At 35.9% G+C, this 19,787-nt stretch overlaps 1 protein-coding gene across 13 annotated transcripts in view; it reads right to left on the reverse strand.

Moving 5' to 3' along the window:
- Positions 1-258: 258 nt before the first annotated feature.
- Positions 259-19,787, reverse strand: part of LOC103709502 (transducin family protein / WD-40 repeat family protein) — a 28,985-nt gene continuing 9,456 nt past the window's right edge. For 8 of the 13 annotated variants that reach the window (XM_039124297.3, XM_039124298.3, XM_088702393.2 and 5 more), the window contains 21 exons: positions 19,207-19,260; positions 17,622-17,713; positions 17,399-17,502; positions 14,926-14,995; positions 12,287-12,749; positions 8,820-9,152; positions 8,503-8,703; positions 8,324-8,422; positions 8,159-8,231; positions 4,787-4,914; positions 4,391-4,676; positions 4,061-4,299; positions 3,846-3,973; positions 3,099-3,216; positions 1,952-2,007; positions 1,769-1,862; positions 1,486-1,681; positions 1,329-1,406; positions 1,139-1,242; positions 1,003-1,065; positions 259-588 (listed from right to left, as the gene is read on the reverse strand). In XM_039124297.3, coding sequence (XP_038980225.3) covers positions 481-588; positions 1,003-1,065; positions 1,139-1,242; positions 1,329-1,406; positions 1,486-1,681; positions 1,769-1,862; positions 1,952-2,007; positions 3,099-3,216; positions 3,846-3,973; positions 4,061-4,299; positions 4,391-4,676; positions 4,787-4,914; positions 8,159-8,231; positions 8,324-8,422; positions 8,503-8,703; positions 8,820-9,152; positions 12,287-12,749; positions 14,926-14,995; positions 17,399-17,502; positions 17,622-17,713; positions 19,207-19,260 — 3,087 coding nt within the window. In that variant the 3' untranslated portion in view covers positions 259-480. Of the gene's footprint in view, positions 589-1,002; positions 1,066-1,138; positions 1,243-1,328; positions 1,407-1,485; positions 1,682-1,768; positions 1,863-1,951; positions 2,008-3,098; positions 3,217-3,845; positions 3,974-4,060; positions 4,300-4,390; positions 4,677-4,786; positions 4,915-8,158; positions 8,232-8,307; positions 8,423-8,502; positions 8,704-8,819; positions 9,153-12,286; positions 12,750-14,925; positions 14,996-17,398; positions 17,503-17,621; positions 17,714-19,206; positions 19,261-19,787 lie in introns of all 13 variants that reach the window. The other 5 variants (XM_088702394.2, XM_088702398.2, XM_039124296.3 and 2 more) reach the window with 2 other exon arrangements.

The raw sequence follows: 19,787 nt of genomic DNA on the forward strand, positions 1-19,787 counted from the left end.
GATGGTGCCGACAGCGACCAGCAGCAGCAACAGTGATTATATGGGCAATTGTGGCTGTGAAAGCAGAGATAACAGTATTGACAGCAATGGTAAAACAAAATATATTTCTTTTCAAAAAATTGAAAAGTATTTTTAATAGCTTCATTCCCAAAAACCATACTTCAGTTCTCAAAAACAAAAAAAATAAGAATTACTATACCAAACAGATTTTTTATCAAAATTTTGGCATTTCAATTTTAAAAAATGGAAACAAAGCAATGAGGTTCAAACAATTGGTTAAAATGTTGTAAAGGGTCTTATTTCAGGACACTGAATATTCGATAATCAAGAGAGAGGATAAGAGTGAACTTGCTTTGGCTAGTAAAGCTGGTGAACAACTCCGTCCAGAAGCGAGTCTATACAACAATCATCCCCATTATGCAGGATGCAGTGGGATAACATTCATGAGCACCCATAGCAAGTTAAGATTTGTGATAACAGTTATATTTTCCACCACTTCTTCTTTTCCATTGTTTTCACTAGTTCATTTGCCATATCAGCGAAATTTTCAGCCCCACTTTGCAACTCCTCAGTTCGTTGGCTCAATCTCTGTAAGAAACATGGGCAGTTGTTAAATGGGGCCTATATTATCATCATTTATAGAGTACTAGCAAGAGAGGCAAAAAGGAAAGGTCTCAAGAAACATTGGCTGAGTGTAGCATGAGGCAAACATTCTGACTTGATCAGCATTGGACATAAACCTACAACTGGACCTCTTTTTGTGTGTTTGTGCGTGCGTGCATGCACGCACAGACTACGTGGCACTTTCAAATATTTTCTATTTTAAAATGGTATCATATCTTTGTTTCAGGATTGTCAATATCTGGATCAACCATATTTTCATATAAAAAGTCAAATTCTGTAAAGATTCTATAGTTTTCTGTGCAACCTTATGCCTATCTGGTATTTATATGAAGTCAATGTATTTAAGATAAGGCAGGAAGTATCAGATGAAAATCCTACCTGAAGCTTTTCCTGCCTCTCTGCAAGCTTATCTCTTGCATGAGCTGCTGCTGCAGAGGCATCCTGGATGGAAAAGAACATCAGCAAATGGAGTACAAATAAGAATTATAAAGAAATACATAAGCTGAAGAATTACCCCTGCAAATCGATACTGAGTCAGGATTTCTTGAGTTGTCCTCATTCTTGGCTTCATATCACTAGTCGAACCCTCAAATAATTTGTTTCTCTCCTCCTCCTCATCTAAATTTAATATAAAGCTTGAGTCCAGTGAACAAGATGAATTTTTAAATGCTTGATATGAAAGAATGACATGTTAGCGTCCATACCTATTGTATAACTCTTATTTACAACGGATGAAGTTGAAGTGGATGTTGTAGGTAATATATCATCAATCTCAATGTCATCTGCATAGAAGAACTTTAAATAGACAGGTAATACAAATAATATGAGAGAGAGAGAGAGAAAGAGAGAGAGAGAGAGAACCAATGCTCAGTTCAGCAACTTCCGGGTCACCAGTGGTAGTGGCCGGAATATTGGAAAATGGAACCCTTGAAAATAACTCTTCCAATTGCTGACTAGAACCATATCTAGAAATGCTATCAATATTATTGGGACTATTCTCTGTTCTACCCCCTTTAAGTCCTCTCATGATACCACCAAAAATCCCAGGAGCCGTATTCTGCAGCATTAGAGATATGTCATGGATGAATTTCAACAAAGTCGATTGATGACAGCCCACTCACAATAAAAAGTTATTTTTCTAAACCTGTTTCTTTTTCTGACTTATAGAAAGATTAATGGCAGCGTCAGCAGCAGCTGCAACAACTTTATCATGAAGGCATGGTAAAGATTCTGGAATCCTAGAATAAGCATATAAATATCATGAGTTCTGGATATAAACCTGGTTATGAAATTTACTTTCTTGATTCAATATGCAATCAATAGATACCTGAAGTCATTTGCACTAGCCACATGAGAGAGGAAAGCAAGTTCACATCCATTAACCTGTAAGTTCCTCAAAAAGGAAAAGAATTATGTGATTTGGTTTCTCATGAACAAAGAAACTATGTTACAATATGATCAATGCAATTTCACAAAATTTTAATATACTTACTTGAAAGTTACAAGAAAAATGAAAAAGAAAGATAACAGTAACAACTAATTCAGTACAAACTAGAAGTGATGTTATCAATCTAATAAATGTGGAAGTTAAAGGTAATTTGTGGTAGTATTAGTTAATATAGACTGAATTTCACAGAGCATGAGAATAAGTTTAGTAGCACCAGTATGGGATGCTGAAACATGAAGAAAGCAATTGAGGTGGTTCAATCAAAGTTAGGGATGTCCTTAAGTGCCAGAGATGGCCTTGATAAAAGGTAAGGCTTGAATTTATGTTACAGGTATCAAACGAGAGCAACATCAAGGTTACCTGCATGGGACTATAGAAAGGAGTTGATGAAGTTCAATATAGTGAAGGATATGACCCTGGGTACAGATGAAGTCCAATAAGAAGATTTCATAGTCCAAACCTCAATTGGATGGGATTAAGGCCTGTTCCAAAGTCAGTTAATTTTCAACCAGCCAACCACGTTTTTGTTTAGCTAACCCAACTTAATAGAATTTGAAGTTAATGGGAATAAGATTATTATTAAGTACACTTTCTTTCTGCACTTGAGACTCAAGCTTTTCTGATATCAATTATCGATCTAGATGTCGGGCAGGCAGTCAGTTCAACATTTCTTGAATCAGGTTCAAGTTACACATAAACATAAATAACACTTGTCACCATTGGTCAACTTGATTTAGATCCATAGATTTGAAATGGCTCATTTCAAGGGATAAGCCATTGGGGAAGAACATGCCAATTGCATCACCTGAAAAATTGTTTTTATCTTAATTTCTTTATAGCCAACAGGCAAATTACTATGCTAATAAGTGACGACATAATGTTTTATGAACTTCACAAACATTCCAGTTCCATGAAGTGGAAAAGATTCTTCTAAGTTCCAAGCAAGAAGTGATAAAAGTTCAGTCAAATAAACAGTAATGAACATCTCAAGAAACTTATAGCTCTAGAAACCAAGCAAGATATTCACCAAAGCAATCTGCCCGTTATCAGAGGAGCTCATGGTTTTATCCATGTTTGTCTTGAAGCTCCATCTTAGACTTGACATTAAGGACCCTTCGGCCACAGGTTCCAAACCCGGTAATGACCTGTTCATGGACAGAGCAATCAACTTATCACACAAGAAAAAAATACTTCAAACTGAAGGGGTTTTGAGCTCAATAAAAAAGTTCAGATCACCCCAATGCGGGAATGATCCAAGAAGATAAAGCCTAAAAAATTTATGGCTCAAGAAGTGAGTTTCCATGGCAAAAAAGGCAATAATTATTCTTTTACTAGACCCATATCCTAGAATACTGGATATTTTAAAGCTGTGTATATCTGATATGTAATGACTGTTAATACATGTCAGATATGATTATCATACATGCTAGATGCATATTTTATGTATCCTATATTTTGAATTAAGAATGGGCTACAGATACTTTGCAAATATGCTGATAATACTTCCTAATTACCTTTGGAGATAAGGCTGAGGGCTCTTTCTTTCTTTCTTTCTTTCATTTTGAATGTTGGCCTTTCAATGATGGAAATGATGGATGGTTTATTTAATAAATTTGCGATGATTGAGTATGGGCTACGTAATGGTCATAATTACTTCCTTATGGATTTTTTTAAAACTCATGTTAAAAACATATTTCTTTTTTTGTTTTTCAAGATTTGTCATATCATTTGCAGAAATCCAAATAGGGGAAAACAGGGCGAAAGGGTCATTTACCTTATCTCTATATCTCCCGTCTGGTAAAGTAATATCAGTTGACGTGTCTTTTCGTCTCTCTTTGTAAAAGTTGTTGACCAACAACAATGTTTTAAAAGGTTCACTTTACGAATAAAGCTGCTGTCCCCCTAAAATTGAGGGGAAAGAAAAAAACTCAGTATGCAGATGAGACATGTTAAAATCGTCAAAGAAACTAGCATAAGAGGGGAGGGTACCTGGATCACAGACTTCAGAGAATACAACCATATTGCATCCTCGCAACAGAGTAAAAGAAGTGGATCCACCAATGTTTCACAGCAGTCTGAAGTATCACTAGAGCAGTGCTGTTCAACTTCTTGTGTCATGCTTTCATTGGTATTATTATTTTTCTCAGTTTCACTTTGGGAAGAATTATCATCAGAAATATGTTGGGGGTATTTCTCACTAGCCACTTTGGAGATTGCACTACTTCCCTCTAAACATGAAATGTTAAAGGCACAATGTTATTTCAACACAAAATAAGAAGGCTCAACAATTGCCCTCTAAGTTTGCAAAAAATTACTTGCCTATGACATACATGGAGATTGCAACAGAGTCCTTTGGATGCACTTGTTGTGAAATCATATCACCTGTTATGCTATCGATGATTATAACATGTGCATCCTTGGTTAAGATGAGTACTGTCTCTGCAGAGTCTGTTGGCCTTTCGAGGCTTGCTTGCTTTGGACTTTTTACTGGGACACTGTTTTGGGGAATAGCATGCACATATATATAAATTACAGGAGAGTTTCTTCCAGCCATATAATCTGTATGAAACATGACAGATAGTGATTGCATATCAAGCATTGCCACCTGAAATGAGGACCAAGATAAAATGACAAGTTAATATCTTGAAGTCTTCAAAGCAGCCCCCCTCCCACAACACACACACACACACACAAAAAAAAGTGGATGTAATATACCTGTCCATCTTTGAAACCTACAGCAAGTCTGTCTCCAGAATTTGTAAATTGAAGGGTTCGAATGGGTAAATTTAGGATAGCAAAGGCTGCAATGCAATGAAATCCTTTTCCATGATGCACAATTTGAACTGCAAAACATGTTAAAGTAAATGGAAATAGTACTAGCTCAGATGGGAAGTAAGATGTGATGTGTAGTTTGCTAGGACTGTGGAGAAGGAAAAATGGCCCAATCATGCATACAAATTTCTTGAAAGAATGTATAATTTAATCTTGTCTCACATCCCAGTTATTTGCTTCATGTAGACAATATTATACCTGATTTTTTCATTTATAAAATGATTCACTTCTAGTCATTGTTCATCATTTTCTGCAACAAATATTCTTAATTTCATTTGCATGTCTTGCTCCAACAAGCTTTCCAGTAAAACAATTATGAATCTAACTTTTATTAACAAAAATACAAAGCATCTGTTACATGGATACAATTATAAGAGGGTTTCGAATTTCTTTTTCTCGTGTCTGATTTGTCAAAGGAAGATTACTTGCAAAAAATTTTAAAAAAGCTTTAATAGAATAAATGTGAAATGGATCTGAGTTTACAAGTAGTCCGGCAATAATAATAAGTTAGCTTATGAAGGATAAGGAATGAAAGAAATTAGAACAAGATGCCATATCATTCACTCTCTCTCTCTCTTTTTAAGTCAGAAGATAAAAGACCATTACCTAGTTAATATTCCCGACAACCGGGGTCCTAGGAGGGTCCCTTCAGAAGATGTCATAGGAAATTGAGCTTTTTGGTTAACCTTTTCAAAGAGATCTTGGTAACAAGTAAAAAATGTAAGATTTAAATGAAAAAGGTGAATCATGATTTACAAATTTGAATCAAGTTTATGGACCTTTTAGCGACTAATATTGTGGGTCTTGTAACTACAAAACCTTCTTTATTGCCCAACATATTTTATTGTACAATATTGCAGGCCTTGCTACTGCAGCATAAGTTTTTTTCTCGAGTTTCGATGGCATATGTCAATTGCATAACACCTAAGAAGCATCATTTGACCTCACCCATTTAGCCATATTTTTTAATAAATGTCTGTCTACCTCTCACTTCCTCCTTACCAGTGATTGAAGATAATGAAAATGATCGATCTATAATACCTCTTGGCTATATGATGGGCCTCATTTTCATTTTTATTTCCAGTGAAGCTCTATTCAGTACAGTCTGCCTGGTCATACTAAATATTTGGATCCTTCAAAACTTCTTCACCAAGTCCAATTTAGCATCTACTCTAACCATGTCTCATTAATCAATGTCATACCATTTGCAAATAATAGATGCCACCAACTACCATCATTCAATCATCAATGAGATGCAAAAAGGCATAGGCTCTTTCATTCTGTCAAGCATGCCCACTATGATTGGAAATTCATTATTTTGCTACTACTCCTAATGTTCATTGTTGCTTAATACTTGATGCTAATTTGGGAATCATGTGTCCTCAATGCCATTTTTAATTAATGCCATCTACTAGACATTGTTCAGGGCATGCCTACCATTGGCTGAGATGGGATGCCCTGTGCCAATTCATGCCATGCTGTGCAGAGAGAGAGAGAGAGAGAGAGAGAGAGAGAGAGAGAGAGATGATGTCTTTGGCTTGATGTTGTGGTACCTAGCCTTATCAACTACTGCTGGGCTGTAACTTGCAACATGCAGGGCAACACGGCACAGATGGAAGCCCAGTGCTGGCACTACATGGCATGTTACGATTAGCAAGGACCAGCATTTAAAACCTTGCATTAAATATTTTCATAAACTTTGAGATATGTTTGTCATACCTTTTAAGTAAGATACATATATATGTTGTAATGCCTGAACTGGAAAGTGATCAGATTTTGGTAAACTTATTGGAACATGGCTCCATTCTACTCCTAATGCAATATATATATAGCTACAAGTGAGATTGGATATTGTGCTTGTACAGATTGCATAATTAGCAGCGCCATAGCTTCTTAGATTGGTTTTATTTTGGACTTTGGCTGTCGATGGTGCTAGCAGTGACACAAGATGCATGAATCTGTTTTCACTAAGAATCAACACCATGAATCTACCTCATAAAGCACTACTATTAATGGGATGGTATCATCTTCATAGTACACAAATTTGTAATGTCCTTAGATTTAAAGCGAACAACTACCCAGTTTTCAGACAATCACTTTGAAGTTGAACTAGAGGATTGATCATATAACGTTATACATTGCTGAATGGTTGATAAGGTTGGACAAAACTAAAGGCAAGTTATCCAATAGATTCGATTGGACACAAAATCCAGAATTCAGGGTCATGCTTTAAATGTCTTCAGATGTACTTAATTGTAGTACTCATGAAGAAGGTTTTACTATGGCTTTTAGGATGGTACTCTCGAGTGCTGGAACTTAACCAAGGTCCTAGTAGTCATGTCTCTTCATAGTTATTGGCTAGACATCATCTCCATTCTTGTCCACATGACCATCAATGACATAGATTGGTGGAGGAACAAATTTCAAAATTTGTGCATGAAAGGAACAATAAGTGGCATTACTTAATCTCAGGAATCTATAACTTCTTTGGATGTCATATTGACTGATATATGTAAGAAAAAGCTTCAGCCAAAGAAGTCAAAGCATAATCCTTTGTAGATCATATATAATGTAGAAACCCTGAGGCTGCCAAGCACATTTGGGAAGTGTGAACAAGACAACACATGATGTCACAAGGATGATTCTTTTAAGAGATGAAGCGCCCGTCGGAAAGGACTGTCTTAAAATTTGTACGAGGTCTTTCAAGTGGCTTAATTACTTGTGTTGTTTTGTGGATTTACTCACTGAAGACTTATCTTATCTGTTGCCTTTAGTGACATGCTGATATACAGACCTGTGATTATTATTTCCCCCTCCCCACCCCGGTCACTTTTTAGACTGCTTTAGACTGCTTGCCGGTGGTACATTATGCATTTGTTTTAATTGCTTGCTCTACAGTCTCTTAGTTGTGGCTTTACTGCTTTAGACCCCTGCTTTGCTTACCTTTCTATATACTGGCTTCTTATTTGCTAAAACTGCTGAATTTAAGATTCCAAAGATGCTCTCCATTTAACATGCTCCTTTGTACTGTTCCTTTCGCTCAATAATTTTGGTCACGCTTATGGGCCATAAATCCATTTCTTGTTCTTTTCTTTTCTTTTTTTTTTCTTTTCTTCACACTATAATTACTTTGAATTTGACTAAATCCAGCTTATCAATTAAATCTAAGAAACATAATAGCAAAAATACCAAGTCTACTAGAACTTGAGGCTGAGATCCAATAAAGATGCGTTCAATCACATTACAAGCTATTACCTTCATGTTTAGTTTCAGTGACAAAGTGAACAGTTGATCCATCAGTGCTCTCATGAAGCTTATAGACACGAACCTATATAATAACATAAAACAAGGAAATGGTGATATAACATAAACTGCTTTTAGGCAGTGAAAAGGAAATGACTTACAATAAACAGATCTAACCAGACCACATTCATCGCCAACAGCCAAAGTCATACTTATAGAACAAAAGGCCAGGGATGATACTGAAGCATTTTCACCATCTACTTTGACACCTGGGACCTGCAATTAGATGTCAGTAAAAGTCATTCCACTACTAATTTTTCTTAGATATTAATCATAGAATATTAGACAACAATAACCTTGCTTTCTAGAACAAACATTAGTTCCATGATTGGATATGTTACATCCCATATTCTCACAGATCCATCTTCATAACCTGCTATAAATATTCTTTCAACTGCATAATTGTCAGATGACATCTCACTGGGGATCCCACCAGTCAAAGGCCACTTTGTACCCGCTGATAGGTTAGGTATTGCAATTTTTTTAGCGTAATCCTTCTACATGGACAGGAAGAACTGATGTTATGAAAGGAAGGTGAAAGAGTAAAAAAATGATGGTGAGAAAGGCACACCAAGTGTCAAACAGAGCTCCATGATATCTGGAAATGAAATACCTTCAACAAACCCTGGGAAGAATTTCCGCCCATGGGTAGCCGACAGAGCTTTGTAACAGTCATACGTGGATCGATAGTCGGTACTGCATCAGGAAATTTCTCAGCTTGAACAGAAGGCTTTTCTTCAGATGTCAACATAGACAACAAAGCGCCATCATAAACATGTAGTTGTCCAGGATTTGTCAATACAAAAAGTGCAGCAGTGGAACAGTTCTCCAGTGATCCAGCATTAGGTACTAAAATCATGTCTGCAAAAGATCCATTAAGATTGAGGTCCACACGAGAAATGCACCTTAAAGTCTCTATTCCGGAGGACCATTCAAGACTGAGAATCTGCAACAGAAGGTAATTGCCATCACTAATAAATGATTAAATTAAAAAATTGCACGGTAATAGCATAAGTTGCCATCTTAATTATTGAGCTCCCTTAGCAAAATTTTAAGAACATAAAGAAAGCTTTTTTTTCAATCTAAATGGAATATTTTTGGTCTAACAAAAGCATTTTGTAACAAGATTGTTGCTTTTATATAAATGTTTTTTCCCTATGGTCAATATTTAAATAAATAAGCATCCATCATTATGGATAGCGAGGGTTCAATTGCCCTAAAATTGTATGGGAAAGAGGGTGAGATTAAAAATCAAATGTTTCTCTTGAGTCCACTCCCTTTCCAACTCCTGACTTTTAAGTATTTCCCTTGGTGTAAAAACAAGATTGCACAAAGCCCATGATTTGCAATTACTTAATCATCCTATAAACTACATTCCCTAAATTAGGGCTCCATGAGGTTTGTAATAGCCCTCACACAAGCAGTTCAAGTTTCAAGATTCTATAAAATGATACCTGCAAAATATACCGTTGAACTACTAAAAGAACTGAGGCAAGGAAATCCACCACCACCTATCATTCAATTCTACTATGGGGTGATTAAGTCACTTGGCTTAAGGCATAGGGCTACTAAAAAAAGATTTGAATAGGACTGCTACTTATCCCCCTGTTATTAATTTGTAGATACAGTACTTCCCAAAAATTAGAAGCAATTTTGGAGTGCAAGTATTATTCTCCAATGCTCTCTGCAATTTTCAAGGACAATCAGAGACTAAATTTGAGTCACCAAGCATTAATATGGACAACACAAGAACATACAACTCAAAAAGATGATAAAATGATTGGCTGTCATTCTTCGTCTCTTTTAGTTATTCTTTTTATCTTTCCACTACATACATTTATGTGGCTTCTATTTGAAGAAAGATGGAAAAAATAACCTAAAACACAGAAAGAAAGAGAACTCTCCTTAGGATGATACAAAATCCAACATCTCAAACCTCCATACTAAATATGTATTCATTAAATTTGCCGTTAGTATGTTGCAAAAAAAAAAATACATGGAAACTTTCTATGAAGATGACAAGTGCAACCAAAGGGAAGACCATGTTTATGACTCAGACTTGATAGATATTATCTAACTCTTCTTGCAAGATATAACAAGGTGGAAGGCATTGTAGGGAGGCTCATTAATGAAAAACATTGAGAAGACATAACAAGTGGAGCAGAATAATGTCTAGCAAGAAGCACCTCAGGCCAGCTCTCTTGAAAGAAATCTACATATCAGATGTTCATGTCAAGAGGGACATCCAATTGTTAGAGTGACCTTTGGGTGGACAATGCTATCCTTACATTAGTTTCTGTATGTGTGCACGATGGCTTCAATTAATGAGGCGATCCTAATGGACACTTACTAGAAAGCCAGCAACATCAATATATGGAGTACTGAACTTAAGGAGATATTTAAAGCAGAAGGTAATTATTTATTTTTTGATATTCTCAGAGATACATTTCTCACGCATTTTAGTTAATGCTTTTGGTTCAGCGGATCTCTTGCAAATTTTCCAGCTTTCAATATCATTTAAAGTTGTAAACTCATTTACTCAGTTAACTAATGGTAGGTCTTGATTTCAATTATTATCAAGTACTTACAAGCCCTCAACTCATATTATGCCTCTAACCCCACTTTTGCGTCAGTGAAATTGATGGACTCAGCTGTCAGTTAATTCATTCTATAAAACTACATTTAAAATTACAAGATCTAAGACTAGGAAATATATATCTTTATTCATTCCCATTCTTTACTTGAAGATTTGCTAGGTCAATCAGTTCATTGCACATGACGGAACAATGTTACCTTACCTTTCTCATCTTTAATTAGTATCCAGTTCACCAAGCTTCCAGTTAGAGAAAGAATGGATCTCAGAGTAACCAAAATGATATCACCAATTTACAACCACACTCGTTCTATATGATATATTTAACTAGAAAATACTATGGGACCCATAGAATTCAAATAAAAGCATCATTTTACTTATTTATCCTATTCTCGGTGATTTTTTTGGTACAATATCCTACTTTTAGAGATTAATAATCATAAGATTTTTTTCAAGAAACAGAACTTATTTTTACCAAGTAAACTTCGTGACTGAACACATTTGATCATTTCTGAAAAACAGCACTCCTCTCTTACACCAAACCACACTCTTTCCTCTTAACTTAGAACTTCAGCAATAAACTAAAGCTTAGCAGTTTGATGATTGGCTCCCCTTGAGGGTATGCATTCCCTATTTTCCACAACTGCAACATATTTCTATTATAGTTCGCGTAGTCACAGAACACGTAGTTTTGTATGTCAACATTTTACACAATATAAACTATATATTTAGGACATGAAAAGAACAAGCGAGTATGCTGAAAACATTTAGACACGTGAAGAATGAGAAGTTAAAACAAACTTTTTGAATTGAAGACTTCTGTGATAAACAAAGTGCACGTGCAGCAAATAAATGTAAGAATGAGAAAAAATTTGAATGTGTGGCATGCATCAGAAAGAAGAAAGCATCTTAAAATCACATCAAGATACTTGAAGTTAAATGATATTAACTTTACCAAGCAGCCATCTGTTATTTTATAACAATGAAGAAATGAATAGATCTTTACTTCATAATAAAAGGATCCCCAGCATGACTACATAAGGCTATGAGGTTAAAGCCTCCCCAATTCTTTCTTAAGATGATATTTTACAAAGGAAACAAAGAAACACATCAGCAAAAATGTTGAAATAGACATATCAGTTCCAAGAGAGTGAAAAAAATTTTATGGCTAGAAATCTAATCCCAAGCAACTCATCGATTGATGGGATCACAACCATCCATCAAGCAATGTTTCCTCCTCAATCAGTCAAGTGCATTGCTCATTGCGAGTGCTATGCATATACTAAAAAGAAATGCATATAGGACCCCATACCAGTAACTAAACGACACAGTTATGGTCATTAGTTACATCCTGTCATGAGACATGGTACGCTGTTGAAGTTGAACTGTGGAAGCTGGTATACAGTATTGCAAACACTGTTACAAATAGTGGCTAGAGATTAAAAGAAAAGGAAGAATCATATAGTGTGAACTGTGGAGAAACAAACCGTTAGAACTTCTTCAGATCCCATTTCATCACCGCCATATACAAAAAGTTGCCCTCCTTTATCAATATCTGCTTTACCACTTGCAGACCAGTGTAAGACAATGACAGGTAGCCTACGATTTCCAGATGCCAGCTGTAGCTTAACAACATTATTAGATGATATCCCAGTTTGTTGCCCTTTTGTAGAGGAATTTGAGGAAATGTTCCACAATAATATATCTCCATTTATGTAACCCACGGCAAGGACAGAACCAGTATTAGATGCCCAGCAGAGAGAACAAATTTCTTTCTCCTCTTCTTCATGGTCAGCCAAATTGCCTGAAAGCTCATTGGCCACTCCAGTTGAAGAATCAGTGTGCACGTCACCCTTCAATTGAAGATCTGTGTAACCTCTTACAGTAACAACCTGGCCCTCAGATATATCCCACAGAATTAAAAGTCCATTCTCATAGGCAATCAGCACTCTGCAATAGAATGATAAATTCATTGTGTTGACAATTTAACGAAAACAAACACATACAGAGTATAAGAGAGAGAGAGGGGAGAAGAGAGAAAAGAGGGGGGAGAGAGAGCTCATATAGCATCTAAAGAAACTTATGGTTAAAATTTTTCTACCATTCATTTCACCTCAAAAAGAACTAGAGAGGGCCTTCATTATAACCAATTTGAGTGATCACAGTATTGATTTAATGTTTCAAAGATGAACTGGTAAAATTGAAGAACAAATAACACATACATGGAGACATGCACAGACTCTATGTATAGCACTGATTAATCAAATAACTGAACAAGAAAGGATACTTATTCACTGTGTGTGCCAAATAATGCTTATTTTTTATTTATTTCTTGAAACAATACCATGTTTATTAAAACACAAAATAATCAAGGACTAATTTACTTATGGCATACCATAAAAGAGGAACAATGAAAATCTTGTGATACAAATGTGCAAAATGCTTCATGCAGCTGCAAGATGTGAATTATCTTGACCCATAGATAACAAAGTACAATCATTGATCTAAATTTTCTCACAACCACAAGGTTGCTAGTGACCATTGTTAAGCTACCTTAGTTCTTCTTGTGCAGGAACCTTCATGCCTGGCAGTGCTGATCAATGGCCAGAAGTATTTTATGTGACAACCTATCATGAGAAATCATGATAATCAAGAAGATATTACTGCAATCATAGCTCGGACGTATTTCTGATCAACATGGGAAAAGCCCAAAAATATAGCTATTAATGAGGATTTCTAGAATACAGAGAGGGATGGCCCAAAAATCACAACTTTGAATAGCACTTGGTTTTCTAACATTTCTATATTGTTGGACATTGTAAAGGCTAACCTCGGATCCATCCACCCTACCTCCAAGCTTCACAACTGAACTATGTTTGACAGGTGCTGGAACCTGGACGACATTATGAATATTTTTCCCAAAACATGCTAAGCTCATCTGAAATAATGATCCTCATTTTGGGACTTTTGGACTACCTTAGCCGGAAGCCCAAGAAAACCACAGGAAACATTGTCAAGGATGTCTATATGATTGCCATCTCTCTATCTGTGACACACACCACATAATTAACGCCATCACCACTCACATCCTTTCTTGTCAAATTGGGGTCAGTCAAGGAGGGGCCCCATGGACTGAAATTTCTGCAACTGGTAATCAACTTGATTCATCTAACCAAATTCTGGTCCAGAATTCCTAGCAAAGGCAACTCTAAGCATGAGAGAAGCCTTCCTTGAAACCTACAAGGCCAGGTTGTGAGTGGGAAAATCTACTCCAATAGTCTAATTCAAGAGCATGCAAACAGGGAGCATGAAATTCCATGATTAAGAACCTAGTTGATGTTATTATCCTAGATACTTGCAGGGAGCCCAGTCTGCTAAATATTGGCTCCTTAACTAAGGGCTCTACTGTTCTAGTATGATTGCTATAAATAAAAATCTGTGACAAATAAATGTAAGTTCAAGAAGGGGAATTTGACCTAAATGCATTTTGTCTTTCACATGATTTTAATTCTTCTTTTGTTTATGTGCAGCTTGAATACCCATATGCCCAAGAAAAAGATGAAGGATGAAGGAGAAGGTGGAGAAACATCAGGATTTATATAGATGAATGGAGTCTCAAGTCAAGATAGCCCACATATGTATCAACAGTTCAAAGTAACAAACCAATTTTGATATTTTCTTACTAAATACTTTCTTCTACTTTCTGTTTCTCAAATAGGAAAGACAAGGTTTTAAGGTGAATCATGAATTGGTAGGGTTTAAGTTTCAGTCCAAGCTTAAGAACTCATTTTCGTTTTACATGTTAGGGCATTAATATCCTTTGATTGATGAATTTTCAATCAATGAGTCCTAAGACCCGTAGTTTCGGTATTTACAACAAATTTTTCCTCCTATATAGGAGTGCACAGAACAATGATGACCAATTTTGTTAACAAATTTCCCAATGAACTTGATGGACATCAAAAATGCCTAGCCATGTATGCATTAATTGTTATGGGTGCAATACTATTGCAATTCTTGAATGTTAGAATGAAAATAATGTAGAAACATGATCAACGAAAATTTCTTGGATTAGGAACATCATCAAATGTCAATAATTCAACAGAGCAAAGGACACATAAAATACCTAGTCCCAGAAGTACAAGGTTGTGGCAGAATTCCAATAATTGGTTGAGGACTGACAAAGGAAATGCCAGCTGCTTCCGCAACAAAAGAAGTAAACATAAATAGACGTTCGGTAAACTTAAAGCATATGAATGTTCGTATGAATAACATGAGATCCATGCAATAAAAAAAATATGAGAGCTATTTACAAGCAAAGTTTCATAAATATCAAGATGAGCGAATTACAAGCAAAATTTCTTAAATATCAAGATAATGCCACCGAGATAATGTCTATTGATAATTGGAACATATTTTCTAGGACAACACACATAGTTTTTACTTATTTTATATATTACCATATTTATTACGTAAAATTAAATTAACAAAGTCATTGATGTCTAAAAATATATTTTTATTTTTTAAAAATATATATTCGTTTTAAGGTGATTTATGAAGTATGTTCGTCAAACTTGTAGATGGATTCAAGAAGGAAGAAGAATAACCGCTGGAGGTTCAAGTGGTGCGATTCAAAGTGAAGAAAGGTGCGGTAACTAGATTGAAATAGCATTTGACCTATGGTTACCCCGATGCAACTGCACATAATAAAATGTCCACAAGAGATTTGATAGCTGATGAAGCACTTTCATGACCTTAGGGAGGGCAAGAAAAAAAGCCTAGAAAAACAAACAAAGATTGATCAGTGGACAGCTGAGCCACCTCACTCCAGGATCCGAAGGACTATGAGGCATCAAATCCAAATGACATAGAGGAGGCCTTGATTCAGGCTACTATACAAGACTTGATGAGTGGTAGAGAAAAAGGTTGTGAAGCACAAGGCACAATTTGGGCTCTCATAGAACGAGAGGGTTCTGGTTTTCAATCCACAAAAGAAGATCCAAGTTTCAGAAAGAGCCAATCAGTGAGAGATTATTGGTAAGAGTCGCAATCGAATAGCAACTATGTTGGGGGCTTTTACTAAGAAGAATAAAAAGAAGCCCAGAGATGTACTAGCAGGGGCCATCATTCATGACTTAGATCCACGTGCCTTCCTGGCAAAGGCTCTAAGTAGTAAAGCAATGATTCCATGATCATCAAGGATAAGAAAAGTGACACATGGAGAGACATTGCTTCTTCATTCCATTGCAAACACATGCTTACACATATCACAAATAACACCTACTACCATTCACGTATTAGCTCCATCCAAAAAGCTAATCAGCATGTTGATCCTTCAAGGGTGAGGGATATCCATAGTGATTTGCTTGATAATAGCAAGGGAGAGTTGGAGAGATGGATAGCTTCCTATCAATGCAAGTGGGACACTTATGGATTCACATTGATGTGTGATGGTAGGAAAAGACCTAGCAAGCGAAGCATCATCACTCTTTGTTATAGCATGTCAAGAAAATATTCTTTCTCATATTGTTATAGCATGTCAAGAAAATATTCTTTCTCATATTGATGGACGTAGGCAAGATCAGTAGGATGAAGTAGGCAGTGAAGACAGTCCAGGCCGTCATTATGTTCACATATAAACGCACTATGTTGGCTTTGATGAGAAAGCACATCAAGACAAAATACTAAGGCCAATGGTCGCCCACTTCGCCACGCACTGCATTGCACTCAATAGCCTCATCAAGAAGGCAAGCCCATGCCAGATGCTTGTGAGTGCAGTGGCATGAAAGTAGATATGCTCGGAGCGGCATAGAAGAGAGCCATACAAAGGAGTTAGCGACAAGCCAGTAGTTCTAAAAGAAGGCCAAGAGAGTAGTTAGGGCACTCACCCCTCTATATTGAGTGCTTGGAGCTGCAGATTGTGAGAAATACCCCCAGTTGGTCTTCTTGTATCATATATGGTGATTGCCAAGGCCGAAATCAAGTAGGCGGATCCGAAAAATGTTGATGAGTATATTAATATCATTAAGGAAAGATGGAATTACCAAATAGGCGGGGGGTAATAACTGAATTGTAACTAGCAATCCAAGCACAATTCTCAATGCTTGTTTTTTCTTATAATGCTTGCTAATTAAATCAATTGTATGCTTGGCAGCCTACTACCTCAACCAAGGTTCCAATATAATGTCCTGGACTATGAACGAGGTTCCGATATCTATAAGCAACATAGACTCTCCATAAGGGACTAGATGTCAGTACATACTTTGGAATTCAAATATATTTGATATATATATATATATGCTAAAAATTATGCATTATCTTTTTTTTATTTATTACAATTACATCCATCAAGTAATCATAGGCTTCTCAAAACCAATATGAAATAAAATAATATTAAAATTCCAAGATCCCTAAACCTTAAAATAATCATAACAACCAAAAGTTAAAAAATAAAAAATATTGAATTGGTATCTCACCAATACGCTTCCGCATACCGAGTGTTGATACAATACCATATTATACTAACACAGTACCAGACTGGTACAGTATCTAGTACCAAGATTGTGAACCATTTGCTAAAGGAATAACATCTATCTTACCAGTAACAACATTTGCTGGAATATGATATGGCAACCTCAAAAGCTTTCCATCTTCATCATTGTATTTCAATACAGAGAATAACCCATTCTCATCACCAATATACCTACAAACAGCAATGAAAATATTTGTTGGTTTTTCTGATAAAAAATTCTCCAACAAGCCTGCTAGCAGCTGACAAGAGATGTAACCAAATCAATTTCCAGATTTGTATCTGTAGCGCACATTAAATAGGTTCCTTGGACTACAGCAAAAGCAGTCATGTTGGCTTCCCATTGTAAGCAGTAAACTAGCTGTCTGAATTCCAGATTCCAAACCTGCCAAAGTGAATGAGCCCCATGATAGATGTGCATACATGACAATAAGAGACCAGAAATTGTGTCAGAAGATTAACATTCATGTGAAAATAGGCTTATAGATGATTGCTATGCAAATTAAGTGAGTCTGAGTTTACTGCAGTATTGTGAGATGCATGCAGAGAACACAGGAACAATATAAGGAATAATAACATCTCCAAACTGCAACAACTGAGTAAATAATTTACAAGTGTTATTTTCCCCTTGGGAGCCTAGCTGAAAATTGGGGTGATGCAATAATCAAACCCGGGTGATTGATAAATTCTCCTAAAGGACCTTTTCCACTGGTTTCAACTGATAAAAAGCAGTATAGGTTCCGAAGATTATCATAGACCAACAGAAATCATAGAAGGAAAAAAAGAATAATGCAAGAAGAGAATTGATGAATCTACCTCAAGACAACATGGGATTTACCCTGGAAATTACCTACATAAAAATTACATTAAGATTAAAAACTTTGGAGAGTTAAACTTGGCCCATAGCTTACAGATTTACCATGTGCTAAGGATTTTTGTAGGACACAAAGATTATTTGTCCACAATTACCTGGTGCTGCATGAGATCCCAGGAAAATAAAAGTTGTTTTTTTTTCATCACATCTTTGAGTTGCTCAAAATTTTCTTGCAAACTAATCATCAAACTATCTGGCTAATTTTTCCTTTGTCCAATCTCGGAATTGAGGAATTTTAGGTCCATATTTGGAGCTCGTCTGTAGGGTCATCAAACAGAGCAGACCCTGAACACAGTTTTTCTAAATGCCCTTTGGCCTATTCACGTGATGAAGCAAAGGTCCTGCTATTATGATTTCCCTTTAAGCAATGCTCTCTAACGCTCTCTAGAGTGACATAAGGCAACAGTCATATTCTAAAGCTTTTTGTAGGACCATTGTTATTTCCTTTTAAGCAATGTGCTCTAAAGCGACATAAGGCAACAGTCATATTCTAAAACTTTTGGTTTACATTTCATTTAAAATATTTATTTAATGAAATTTCACATATAAATTTCTCATTTGTAATTGGTCCAACTTGATGTCTTTCTTCTGTGCAAAGAACTCAATGTCTTTATTATATTTTTTTAAAAAAATGAGTCAAGCTATGATCACCCAACTTCAAAGGAATAGAGTGAACCACAATTGCCTTCAAATCCAAGAAGGCCTGCCATTTAGTACAGCTGATAAGGGAATGTTCTTTCCAGAAGTACTCAAAGGCCTATCTATAAGTGGTCTATCTTGTAATGGATGGAGAAAATTATAAATAGGTCCAAGGCAAATGAACCTTGCCAAATAGTGTAATATTAGCAAATGTTCAGCAATCTTTTATGGATATGTTATTTTTATTATGTGCCTGACCATATATGCGAAGCTACTAGAGAAGATTATAAGCTAATATCTGATAATGATAAAAGAAACTGAAGGCATATTATGAAGATAAATAATGCATGAGAAAGAAAAGATACCTGGATTTCATTCTCATTTGAGACACCAACAAGAAATCCTTGGTTATGTAGAAACTGCAATAGACAGTACACTAAATTACCAAAAGAAAGAAAAAGTTTTCTTAAAGAAGATAGTGAAGAAGGGACAACAAATTGGATACCAAAAAAACATACAGAATAAGTAATTCCTTGTGAACCATATTGCATTCGGAGAACTCCATAGCCACAGAAGTATGGTTTATGGATGGATAATTCCATTATATTGCACATATGAAGTAGAAATGTGGCTTATGGATGAATAATTTCATTTTACTGCAAGTATGAAGTAGAAAAATGGTTTATGGATGGATATCTCCATTATATTTGTCTATGAAGTTGTACCTATTTCCAGCGTTATGCATATGTTAATTAGTACCTTATCTAACAAGAAAAACTTTCTGGAAGTTCACGTTCTTTGTTTAAATAGTCTGGCTGAGGACTTGATCGTTTTCCTTTTCTAATGTGTAGCTTCCATTGCTAAAACACAATGGCGTTACTCACATAACACTGAATCACTTTCTAATCCACTACAGTAAAATTAGACCTACTCTACCAGCACAAGA

The sequence above is a fragment of the Phoenix dactylifera genome, chromosome 8, assembly GCF_051530095.1.
Source record: "Phoenix dactylifera cultivar Ajwa chromosome 8, Ajwa_hap1_PhDact_Kaust_v1.1, whole genome shotgun sequence".
In the NCBI taxonomy this organism is placed as follows: Eukaryota; Viridiplantae; Streptophyta; class Magnoliopsida; order Arecales; family Arecaceae; genus Phoenix; species Phoenix dactylifera.